This window comes from Pseudochaenichthys georgianus, unplaced genomic scaffold (assembly GCF_902827115.2).
Source record: "Pseudochaenichthys georgianus unplaced genomic scaffold, fPseGeo1.2 scaffold_792_arrow_ctg1, whole genome shotgun sequence".
Classification (NCBI taxonomy): Eukaryota; Metazoa; Chordata; class Actinopteri; order Perciformes; family Channichthyidae; genus Pseudochaenichthys; species Pseudochaenichthys georgianus.
The window spans coordinates 1-13,411 of NW_027263340.1; the positions used below are offsets into that span (position 1 = coordinate 1).

At 37.2% G+C, this 13,411-nt stretch overlaps 1 protein-coding gene across 1 annotated transcript; it reads left to right on the forward strand.

The window, feature by feature from the left end:
• The first annotated feature begins 809 nt into the window (after nucleotides 1-809).
• Nucleotides 810-6,006, forward strand: LOC117444309 (uncharacterized). The gene is made up of 5 exons (XM_034079970.2): nucleotides 810-1,263; nucleotides 1,644-1,807; nucleotides 2,614-2,856; nucleotides 3,877-4,056; nucleotides 5,569-6,006. Exons 1-5 carry the CDS (start codon nucleotides 1,022-1,024, stop codon nucleotides 5,760-5,762), a joined length of 1,023 nt encoding a protein of 340 aa, XP_033935861.1. The 5' UTR covers nucleotides 810-1,021; the 3' UTR covers nucleotides 5,763-6,006.
• Nucleotides 6,007-13,411: the final 7,405 nt, after the last annotated feature.

Here is a 13,411-nt window from a genome sequence, read left to right on the forward strand (position 1 = left end):
GACGACGGAGGAGACGGAGACGACGACGGAGGAGACGGAGACGACGACGGAGACGGAGACGGAGACGACAACCTTCATCACCTCAGGAAGCCTTCTGCAGAATCATCTGAATCACAAAATGACTCCTGTCAGCCACAATATGAATGTTATCACGTAATATCAATACATTGGATATTATTTATTGCCAGTTTTGAACAGCAAAATATTTACAAATCAGTATGCGGTTCATTGCCGAGTAGATTTTCGAATTTTCGGTGCATTGACAAGAAACATTCATATATGAAATGAACAATATTACAATAAAAAATAACTGTAAAAAAGGAAGATCTCAGCAGAAATGGGCATAATGAATTGCAGTCAATTTCCATCTACTTTCTAATAGTACAATAACATGCTGAATAAGTAACACATTATTTTCCTAGGATTTAAATATTATATGAACAACTTTTATTCAATTCACTGGGTGCCGAATGTAAAATGTTTATGAAGAATTATACACTGAATACATGTAATTTAACTTCTGTATACATGTGATTGTTAAAATGCTCTAAAAGAAAGAGTTTTTAAAGACTTTCACTAAAACTGTGCTAATGTGTTTTCATTTCCTGAAATAGTGGATGGTTTAAGAGCAGTAGTTATTTTCTATTGGATTTTAGAAACTATTTGAAAATAAATTAAATTATCTTCTAATACAAATATTTTATAAAATAAATTCATAACACAACTATAACTAACAAAGCTGTGCCTCCTAAATCCTATTTATTGTACTTTTTTGGCATTATTATTTACCGGAATTAGCAAATTAGCATGGAGGCAAAAATAAACATTAGTGACGCTGGATATGATCCAACCTGAAACTAACTTCACTGTAGCAACGGCGTGTTGTTTGTCCCTGTTCACTTTCCGTACTTCTGACAGCGACATGTTTTCCTTGTGTTTACATTATTCTGCAGATTTACAAAGTGATTTAATATGTAATAATACTTATTAAACCCTCTTTATTTATTATTTTTAAGCTATAATGGGCAATGCGCAGAGTTACGTGGTTTCTTCGCTCTCTGTGTGTTGCGTGTATGTCGTTTATGTTCACATTTACAGCTCCTACAAGTCGTTAAAAACTCATGTTCTCTACCAGGAGAGGCTTCCAAGTTTTCTGTTTCTTTACATCAAATATCTGACCAAAGTTGTGGCTCAGAAGACGGGATTCCTGAGCAAAGAAACTACAAACCAGCCGGATGTAGTTTACACTGTGCTCAACTGCAGGTCAGTTTACATATGATGGGATTAAAATGCATCATGATCAGAGGTGGGAGAAGTACTCAGATCTTGTACTTGAGTAAAAGTAGAAGTACTCAGATCTTGTACTTGAGTAAAAGTAGAAGTACCAGAGTGTAGGAATACTCTGTTACAGTAAAAGTCCTGCATTCAAAATGTTACTCAAGTAAAAGTAGAAAAGTATTAGCATACAAATATAATGAAAGTAGCGACAGTAAAATTAGTCATTGTGCAGATTGGTCCATTAGATGCTTGAATAAATATATAATACATTGAGTTAAATGGTTAATTCTTACCACAAATTAAATATGTCAGTTGAAAATGATTGTTTACAGTTTTTACTTCTTGCCTTTGACTGTATTCCCCAGGCTGCATACCCCCCTGTTGAGGAGTTTCTGCGGCGCTGCAGGTTATGGTTGGGATTATCCGGACTCGGACTACCGAGACGTTCCTCTGTGTTTCCCCGAGGTTCTCTGCCGCAGACTGCTGCTGACGCTGATCACAGACCAGCACTTCAGACTCAGCCCAGCAGGTGAAACACATCAAGAATATTCTGAGATTTAAGGAGCTGGTGTTTTGCAGATGTCTCATAAACTATAACAACATATGTAATACTTAAAGGGGACCTATCATGCAAAAATAAATAAATATGTGTCCCCGGTGTGTCAGGAGACTCATGCAGTGTCAGAAAAATAAAACCCTCTCTCTTTTCCCCCTTACCCAAATCTCTAAAAACGAGGGAACAGCGGAGCTGATCCAGATTTGCGTCCGATATGACGTAATATCTGAAATGCTGGCTTTACCCACAGCCAGAAACGTTGCGATCACGGCAGCATTTAGCTGAGTATCTGCTGGTAGAATTCTGATCAGGCATTAGCTCCGCCTCCTCTTTTTTTCTTTTTTCAAGCTAAGGACCCATAATCAGTGTTTCTCTAACAGAGCAAACAGAGGGATATGAGGGATGTCTAAAATGCATGATCTGTTTGGTATTTTGAAAACACATCAGAGACATATTTTTAGATTTTATTATATATCTGAGAGCCATAATATATGCCTAAAAATAGCATAATAGGAGACCTTTAATACTTAATCTGATTTCTACTGAAATGCAAAGCTTTAAAAAAAATATTTGACATCTGTTTTCTGAATTACCAAGATTATAGTCTCCGAATTAGCAGATCCTTTTCCATTGGGAGGAACAAGAGTAACATTTTACTGCTTATTCTGAATTAAGAATGTATCACAAACTTCTAGGAGGAGCTCTAATTGATTTAAGAGATTCCCATGTGTTATTGAGAAACTGTTAATGATAAGAGGTGTTGTGAATGACTCCTGCAGGTCTGGTTTGTGTGCGTCAGAGTTTGAAGACCCTGCAGCCGGTGGATGAACTGAAGAAAGGTCCGTTCTCTCTGCAGGCTCGAGTCCTGCAGTACCGGAGCCTCGATATCGGGGTGGAGGTGGACGTCTGTCTGTCCGCTGCCTCACGTACCGGGACCCCCGTGTGGGAGAGCGTCCTCACTCTGCTGTCAGGAAACAAGACACACAACACATGCAGAAACCCATCTGAGAGGGAAGACACATGTGAGAACAAATCTGGCACAATAATCAGCTGGTTTTGTATTTGTTTGTACTTCTACTCCACTACATGTATTTAATACCTTTAGTTACTTGACAGATCTGGATGAATGATGTGAAATATAATCAAGTGTTGAATCAGACTTTAGTTCCACCTGGAGTAAATCCACCAGCTACCCTGCAGTCTACAAAGTACTTCAGACTAGCTGCACCTTCACCAGCTTTGAGAACACTTTCATTATAAAACATATCATATATATTATTCTGAAATGGACCAATCTGCACAACGACTACTTTTACTGTCTTTCACTATATTTTGATGAGAATACTTTTCTACTTTCACTTGAGGAACATTTTGAATGCAGGACTTTTACTGTAACAGAGTATTCCTACACTCTGGTACTTCTACTTTTACTCAAGTACAAGATCTGAGTACTTCTACTTTTATTCAAGTACAAGATCTGAGTACTTCTAATTTGACTCAAGTACAAGATCTGAGTACTTCTACTTTTACTAAAGTACAAGATCTGAGTACTTCTAATTTGACTCAAGAACAAGATCTGAGTACTTCTACTTTTACTCAAGTACAAGATCTGAGTACTTCTACTTTTACTCAGTACAAGATCTGAGTACTTCTACTTTTACTCAAGTACAAGATCTGAGTACTTCTACTTTTACTCAAGTACAAGATCTGAGTACTTCTAATTTGACTCAAGAACAAGATCTGAGTACTTCTACTTTTACTCAAGTACAAGATCTGAGTACTTCTCCCACCTCTTGTTGAAGTATTGAGGAGCTGCAGCCTACAATTCATATTCTACTTAACATAATTGTTTTGGTACAGATCCTTCCCGCTAAAAATCACACCAAAATTATTTTTAATATATTTATCAACAAAAAAGAGAATTATGATGTAAAAATGATCAGTGCACACTATTTTGTGAATCATATTGCAATTGCAAAATCAGTTGAAAAGTGCGTAAATGTCATGCATTCTGTTTATCCTATTTCTACTCTTTTAAAAAGGCCAACCAGATGAGTGTGTGGCAGAAAACGTGAAGCAGGTAGATCTGAAAGTCTCCTGGATGAGCGGCCTGCAGAGTGTTTGGTTTTTCTCCCCCCTCCGGCTCTTTGGCTGCAGATCGATCACCGCCCCGAGTCTCTGGATGCTGTCTGTCTGCATGGCTGAGATAGAAAAACACAAAGGTAAAAGAGATGTGATGCATATATTTGTTTAAAGGGGCCGTTTTATGCTCATTCTCAGGTTCACATCAGTATGTAGCGTCTCTACTTTAAAGAGTCCCTTCCTGCTGATGTTCAGGTGTATATCAGTATGTAGCGTCTCTACTTTAAAGAGTCCCTTCCTGCTGATGTTCAGGTGTATATCAGTATGTAGCGTCTCTACTTTAAAGAGTCCCTTCCTGCTGATGTTCAGGTTCACATCAGTATGTAGTGTCTCTACTTTAAAGAGTCCTCTCCTGCTGATGTTCAGGTGTATATCAGTATGTAGCGTCTCTACTTTAAAGAGTCCTCTCCTGCTGATGTTCAGGTGTATATCAGTATGTAGTGTCTCCACTTTAAAGAGTCCTCTCCTGCTGATGTCCAGGTGTATATCAGTATGTAGCGTCTCTACTTTAAAGAGTCCTCTCCTGCTGATGTTCAGGTGTATATCAGTATGTAGTGTCTCTACTTTAAAGAGTCCTCTCCTGCTGATGTTCAGGTGTATATCAGTATGTAGTGTCTCTACTGGGACATGTCTCCATGCTTTAAAGGTCACATGGCCATTTCCACTGATCATAATTCCATCGTTGAGGTCTACTAGAATAGATTTATATCGTGCAATTTTCCAAACTCACATTGGTTTCTCACAGCATCTCTGTAAACTACGTGTATTCACTAAATTTCACTCTCTGCCTTTAACGGCTCATTGTAGCTCCAATAGCTCCAGCCCCCACCCTCCCTGTGAGCACAGTGTGCTCTGATTGGTCGGGACTTTGTGAATCGCGCTGAGCTCCGTGGAGGTGTGGTTTCCTTATTTAGCGAAACACATCGAAACACAGCCAAACTCACCCTGAGCACACACAAAGTCACAGCCGAAGTAAAAACAATAAGTGTGGCTTGATATTGAGAAAGAGAAAGGTTGATGAACGCTGTGAGAATGGGTCTGCGGAGAGGATGTCGCCGCGATCCCAACTGTCTGTTATCAGCCTGCAGCCAGGGAGGAGAGATCAGCAGTGTGTGTGTGAGGAAGTCCGTGGATTGGTCAATTTGGACCAATCAGCGGGGGCTTAACGTAACGGCTCCACAGATTGGTCCATTTGGTTCCGGGTACCGCATGACCGTATCGCGTCATAGCTCTGGGCGCGGCTTCTAGCCATTCCTACGTCACGATACCCAGGAAGTAAACAATGGACAATGACGTATCTCCATCGAGGCGTTTTGGGGAGGTATTTTCTGTGTTAGAGTTGTACTCGCTACAGGGTGTACTTTGAGGGTTTTGACTCTGCAGACATGCATAAAAACCTTCATAACACACAAGGGGACGGGTAATAACTGGAAAAGCATAACATGGGACCTTTAATGTTCAAAAAATACTTTATTTTTCTCATTCTGCCTGTGCTGCAGCACATATTTTCCCCCTCTGTCTGAAACCAGAGCCCAGTCTGCTCTGATTGTTTAGCTGGCCGGCTCTGTTGTGATTGGTCATTGTATCTTCAGGTGTCGGAGTCATCACAGCTCCCGTTAAAGTCTCCGCTCAGTTTAAGGAGCCTCTGCTGTTACCAGGCAGAGTCACCATCAGTTTTTGGGAGACGACAGGAAACGAGGGTGAGTTTCCTCCCAACGTCCTCGCCTTCAACATGCAGCGACACGGAGGCAACACATCTCACGTGACGGGATTTATTACTAGGTGATTTAAATAATATACGGTGAATATTCTCAGCAGTCAAACCATAATAAAACCACTGACATAGTATTGTTTTAGTGCTTTAAATATGATAGGATGGTATAAAATCAATGTTGTTTGTTCTCATAATCATAAAAAAGGTCATTTGTTTATAAATACAAATAAAGTTGTATTATCTTCCTTAATTCTGTTTCAAAGGATGCCTCTGATTGTGTAGATATATTAAAAAGCTCCATGTAATTCAATAAAAATATTGTTTCTGTACTTTTTCGTAAAAATACACTGTAACTTAATGGTGTCCAGTCTACTATAGTGTACGAATATTATAAATTATAATATTATAGACTTTATTTGCAAGGTTAGAGATTAATTGTAACTTAAAAATAAAAGATGAATGGTTGCTAATTTTAGAAGACCTCAACAGACCCTCAGATTTTAAATGTAATTATTTCCAATGTGCAAAAAAGACAGTATGGTGACTTCATAGATTGTATCAACAGGATTGAGTGCTGTGGGTTTCATGGATGTTCTCCACATGAGCACTTTGTCAGATGGCATGTTTCACTTCCTCCCTGCAGGGAGAAAATACTTTTTAAATATTTGATTCCTGCGTTATTCCTGTTTGCAGCATTCATGTGTGTCAAGGGCTGTCCTGCTGTATTATTTATGGGAACACATTCAGTGCATGGGACTCAAAGCAAAGAAGCCATGCATCCCTGCACTGCTGCAATGTTTCATAAAGCAACCGCAACATTTAGTTCATTAGTGAGATTTAGAGGTGCAGGCAGGAGCTATGCTAGCTGTTTCCATCTGTTTACAGCAACTATGCTAGGCTAAGCTAACTGGCCGTTAGTCTCGTTTAATGAGAACGGTAAAAGCGAAGAAAGAAATCTGTATACTAAATGTTTCCAGATTTATTATGCCCTCTCTTAAACAAACAAAACCGCTTATTTCAAGTGGTAAAAACAGTTAACAAGGCAGTTTCACAGTAAATATCACTGTCTCTCTGATGAGGATTGGTTGGGCTAGCGTTAGCTTAGCTGGTTTTTCTGATACATTTAGATCCAGATGTTCCAACCCAGTCTCACGGCATTTCGTGTTCACCAACACGATTTTTAATCTATTGATTCGTGTTCACCATCACGATTTGCCCCTTTTTTTCGTGTTGCACAGCACGATTTTAAAAGCAATGTATTTCTACTGGTAACGTGTTTCGTGCCTGCAGGCTGTAGCACGTCTTTTTCTCCGGTCGGGTCGTGGAAGACCGGAAGCTGTGTGGTTCATAAAAACATGTTCTTACTCAATATCAAGCCACAATTATTGCTTTTATTTTAAATCGTATAATTTCGGACTTTTCTTGCCATCTGTGAGGAAAATAAATGGGGCTCAGAGCCTCAGGATACTGAAATCTGTATTTTTAAATATTTTTTTCCTTCTAATTTGTTATTCTTTTGAAAGTAACACACTGTTATTTACTCACCAATAACACACAATTATCCTTGCTTTTATTTATTGGTTTAATTCCATAATCTCTGGCTTTTTTGGTGTCCGTCAGGAACTGAATTTCAAAATAAAAATAACCGGAAAAAACAGACGTAGGCCTATAAGGGACATTTCGAGCATCATTGCGATTGTCAACATTTCTGAGTTTAGGATGGCCGAAGACACTACACTACCCATAATCCCCAGCTATCGTTTAGGACTACAGTTCCCGTAAGGTTACGCAGAGCGTCAAACAGCTGTGTGAAATGGAACGAAACCACGCCAGACTATCCAAAACTGGAATCGAACGCCCCCCAGAACTACACATGCTGGCTATTGTGTTTCGCAAAATGTTCTATGGGACGTCTCTACTGAACGTTTTCGTTTTTCCCACAATTAGAAGTTGCCAGTATTAAACACATTGGTGTTATCAAATGTAAAACATATAATTAATAAATGGGTGAAAATCGCTTGTGTCCATAATGCGCAGCATTAATATACCCACATGACAGCTCATTGCTACTTTGTAATTCTACTCCACTACAATTCAGAGGTTAACCTGGTATTTTTACTCCACTGCATTTATTTGAGTTACTTTGCAGATTCTGATGAATGATGTGAAATATAAACAACCCTTAAATCAGACTTTAGTTACACCTGAGTAAAATTCAGGGGAGGTGATTGTCAAGTGCCAACAATCAGGAGAGATGTTTGATAGTTGGTGCTTGAGAAGACTAAACAGGTATTTGCAATTGACATGAATGGAAACAAGTAATAAAGTATATTCATTACTCGTTATTCTCTACTAATAGTTAATTAAAGACTGTATATTATGGCTATTTTGCACATCCCTTTCAAGATTTTCAAAGGTTTATTGACATATCATACACAACTACGGTGTAGTTATGCAATGAATGAAACACTTGGGTCACAGGTTCCTCAACAGTGCATTACAAGACATCTATCAATATGTGTGTACCTCCACCATTAAACTGTCATATTCTGCACATTTCTTATTCTATCTACATACATAAGAGTATAATTAATGTGTATAATATCAGTTAAAATAAGTGCTTCAACATAGTTAACATTGCAGGAAAGCAATATATTAGACGTTAATTACTTTGTCAGGCATAATATTTAATATTTAATGTTTAAATAAAGGTTAATCCGTTTTTCTGTTTTGCACCTCCTCCTATTAATATCTGTGTACATCCTGCACTAAACTGTTGTATTGTAGAGATCACTTATAGTATCTTCTTGATTTTTTATATTCTATATTTCTATATTTATACTTTCCCCCTATGAAAGTAAGTACTCTTGATATTTTTTTAATCAAATATAACACATAAAAACAATAATTCAATAACGTGCTTTAACCACTAGGAAGTGCACACAAGGTACACACAGACACTTGTATGTACAACATCTGAAGATGTGTAGTGTTATGCATGCTTTCACATCATTTTACAGCATATTGCTATACTATTTCAGACTCAGTATTTACATTCTTACATTCAAAGAAAATCAGTAATATCTTTGAAAACTACAGTCCTATTCTATCAGCTGTGCACCGTTATGGTGTAAATGTAACTCTGTGAATTAGATCAAATGTAAAAGTCAGCCGAATTAGTGTTGATACTGCAAGGAGACGTATTGTGTGAAGAGAAATTGAAGATGTTGTTTAATTGTTGATATATTTATGATCCACGTCAAGTATTCAGTTTCGGCGCCATTTCTTCCAGTTCTTCCAAAGGTCTTCTCATCAGGGCTCTCTAAATAAAGAACTACGGCAGATCTGTAATATGTAATGCAGCCGCACCGTGTATTACAATGCCGTTATGTGATGACTTTCAAAGAGAAAAGCAAGAGCACTCGGAATTAAGTATTATTTTATACTTTTAAAATGTTTTCCGGATTTCATATAATATAAACACCAAATCCCAGCATGCATTGCGGCTAACACATCCAATCAGCGATCTTAAAACCATAGCTGAGGATCTTGGGTAATCGCTCGAAATGCCTACGTCTGTTTCCGGTTATATTTATTTTGAAATTCAGTTCCTGACGGACGCCAAAAAAGCCTGAGATTATGGAATTAAACCAATAAATAAAAGCAAGGATAATTGTGTGTTATTGGTGAGTAAAGAACAGTGTGTTATTTTGAAAAGAATAACAAATTAGAAGGAAAAAAAGATTTAAAAAATACAGATTTCAGTATCCTGAGGCTCTGAGCCCCTTGAGAGCAAGGCGAGGCGAGTTGGCGCAGTTGCTCTCCACGAGCTGCGGAAGCGAAATGCTTGATGGGAAACGGCTCGCTGGTATCTCGAGCTGAGCGCTCATTGGTGGTTTTTACCACGTGCTGCTGATGAAGCTCTCCCATTGGCTGGCAAAAGTTTGTTGTTGTTTTGTGTCAGTTTTACGTCGCAACATCCATTCCCATTTTTCATCATTGTTCCACAATGTTTATCATCATGAAATTAATATCTATATATTTTATACTATACTGCTTACCGTTTTCATACTTTATATATCTTAGCATATTCATACACACTGTTCATACTGCTCACAGGCTGATATCTAGTGTATTCATACAGACTGTTTATTCATCATTCAATTCATTCTATATGTTATTCTGTAGATTGTGTACATTACTTTCCACTTCGCTGCGTGTTGCACCTGGTTAGAAGCTAAACTGCATTTCGTTGTCTCAGTGCCTGTAATATGTGCAATAACAATAAAGTTTCTCTTTAAGTTAAACCAAATCATTAAAATAAAATATATTGTAATGTAATGATTTGGTTTAACCTTATTTATTGAATATATCATTTAAAATGGCAAGATTAAATCAAATTACATCCATGTTGTACACATCATAAAGCTTAAAGTGGCAGCTAAAGAGTTAACACGGCAGCAGGTCTGTTCAATTCATGCTCATGAAGCTTCATGTGTGCGGATCTGAAGGGACTGATCATTTGTAGCCTGTCCACCTATCAGTTTGCAAACATTAAGAGGGAGGAGCATTTCTAATTATGGAACCCATGGTGTGGTTCATCATCATGACTGAATTAACAAACCTATATAAAGCAATGGAGATCACCTTTGTCTACAGTGGGTAAAATGGAATTTCCGCCATTGCAAACCCAGCCAGTCAAACCGACTCCGAGTCCGAGCTGTCCGACTTAAGACAAGCTTTTTGACACCTCCCCCGGCTGCGATCGGCTACTCTCGTCTACTTTCGAGGCGAGCCGCAATGTGTCTCAAACAAGCCTATTACCAGTAGAAATACATTGCTTTTAAAATCGTGCTGTGCAACACGAAAAAAAGTGGCAAATCGTGATGGTGAACACGAATCAATAGATTAAAAATCGTGTTGGTGAACACGAAATGCCGTGAGACTGGGTTGGATGTTCAGGTGCATATCAGTATGTAGTGTCTCTACTTTAAAGAGTCCTCTTCTGCTGATGTTCATGTTTATATCAGTATGTAGTGTCTCTACTTTAAAGAGTCCTCTCCTGCTGATGTTCAGGTGTATATCCAACCCTGTCTCCTAAAAATTACGTTCCCACAGAACTAAACTGCATTCTCAATTACGTTTAGCTAGAAACGTATTTTCTCCCACGTTACGTTAGTTATGAACGTATCTCAAATACGTTTATTTTCTACATATCTTCTAGAAACGTATTTTCTCCCACGTTACGTTTGTTATGAACGTATCTCAAATACGTTTATTTTCTACATATCTTCTAGAAGCATATTTTCTTCCACGTTACGTTAGTTATGAATGTAACTTAAATACGTTTATTTTCTACATATCTTTGCCATTTATTGTCTTCCTTATAATAATGATAATTAGTTATTTATAAATATCATTTTAGAGCACACCTTTGAAATCGACAATCGGGCTCGATATATAGTTAAATTAAAATCAGTAGGCGAGGCTGTAATTTCGCCAGCTGTTACTCTCATGAGCGAGGCAGAACATAATAGTTTTAACATGCCAAAAAGCTGCTGTGTCGTTTATTGCACCTCAAACACTAAAACAAATCCAGAGTTACGTGTTTCTGTACTTCCTCTAAGAAGAAAGGACAGTAACAGAAGAGCTCTGTGGCTTCAGGCTTGATCGCCGTTCAAATGACAGCGCTGGTTTCCCCAAAAGTGGGCGGGGCTGTAAAGTGAAGTAGATTTACTCTCATCTATTATTCAAAACCATTCTATTTATTCTAACGTAAATTACATGCCAGTGTTTTATCTTTTATTTATTTGTTTTTATTTTAAATCGTATAATGTCTGACTTTTTTTCCGTCTGTGAGGAAAAGAAATGGGGCTCAGAGCCTCAAAATACTGAAATCTGTATTTTTTTAAATCTTTTCCTTCTAATTTATTATTCTTTTCTAAATAACACACTGTTATTTACTCAACAATAGCACACAATTATCCTTGTTTTTATTTATTCATTTAATTCTATAATCTTGGGCTTTTTAGCCGTAAATAAAGTCACCGGAAACAGACGGGACATTTTGAGCGATACACACCACAAACCCACTAAACTGATTACCCAAGATCCTCAGCTTGAAGCTTGTTGATTGGATGTTTTAGCCGCAATGCACGCTGGGATATGGTGTTGATATGATATGGAGATATGATATCCGACAACGAAAAATAAAATAATACCTAATTCAGAGTGTGCTTGCTTTTCTCTTTGGAAGTCATCACATAACGGCATTGTAATACACGGTTCGGCTGCATTACATATTACACATCTGCCGTAATTCTTTATTTATAGAGAGAGACAAACAGGAGAACTGCTGCCAAAACTGAATACTTGACGTGGATCATAAATATATCAACAATTAAACAACATCTTCAATTTCTTTTCACAAAATACGTCTCCTTGCAGTATCAATAGTAATTCGGCTGACTTTTATATTTGATCCAATTGGTAGATAGGTTATATTTACACCATAACGGTGCACAGCTGATAAAAAAGGACTTGTAGTTTTTAAAGATATTACTGATTTTCTTTGAATATCAGAATCTAAATACTGAGTTGAGAGAATAGTCAGGGGATTTGGGTGATGGGAGACACATCTATGGAATCACAATTTCAATAGCTTACTATTAAATGAAGGATAGCCTATGCCTTTCTGTCTGTGATGTTTTACAAATCAGATATTAATGTGTAGAAGTAAAACAAGAGAAATAGTATAGCAATATCCTGTAAAATTATGTAAAAACATGAATAAAACTACACATCTTCAGATGTTATACATAAGTGTCTACACTAATAATACAAAGTTATTATTAGTATGCTGTGTGTACCTTGTGTGCACCGCCTAGTGGTTAAAGCATGTTATTGAATTATTTTTGTTGAATAATCTTATTTGATCAAAACAATATTAAGAGTACATACTTTCATAGGGGGAAAGTAGAAGGTCAATGATAGAAATATAGAATATAAAAAGTCAAGAAGATACTAAGTGATCTCTACAATAAAACAGTTTAGTGCTGGATGTACAAAGATATTAATAGGAGGAGGTGCAAAACAGAAAAACGAATGAACCTTTATTAACACATTAAAAAATACTTTAGGTTAAGGTCTTCTTTTAAACAAGAAAAAAGCTCTGGGGGTATCTATCTACAGATGAATATTATGCCTGACAAAGTACTTAACGTCTAAAATATTGCTTTCCTGCAATGTTAACTATGTTGAAACACTTATTTTAAATGATATTATACACATTAATTATACTCTTATGTATGTAGATAGAATAAGAAATGTGCAGAATATGACAGTTTAATGGTGGAGGTATACAGTACACACATATTGATAGATGTCTGTTGAGGAACCTGCGACCCAAGTTGTGTATAAGATTAATACACCTTAGAAAACCTTGAAATCTTGAAAGGGATATGCAAAATAGCCATTATACAGTTTTTAATTAACTATTAGTAGAGAATAACGAGTAATGAATATACTTTATAAAGATCTGCAGATAAATGTTTAGTCTTCTCAAGCACCAACTATCAAATATCTCTCCTGATTGTTGGCACTTGACAATCACCTTCCCTGAATTGTATTCAGGTGAAACTAAAGTCTGCTTTAAGGGTTGTTTATATTCCACATCATTAATCAGAATCTGCAAAGTAACTCAAATAAATGCAGTGGAGTAA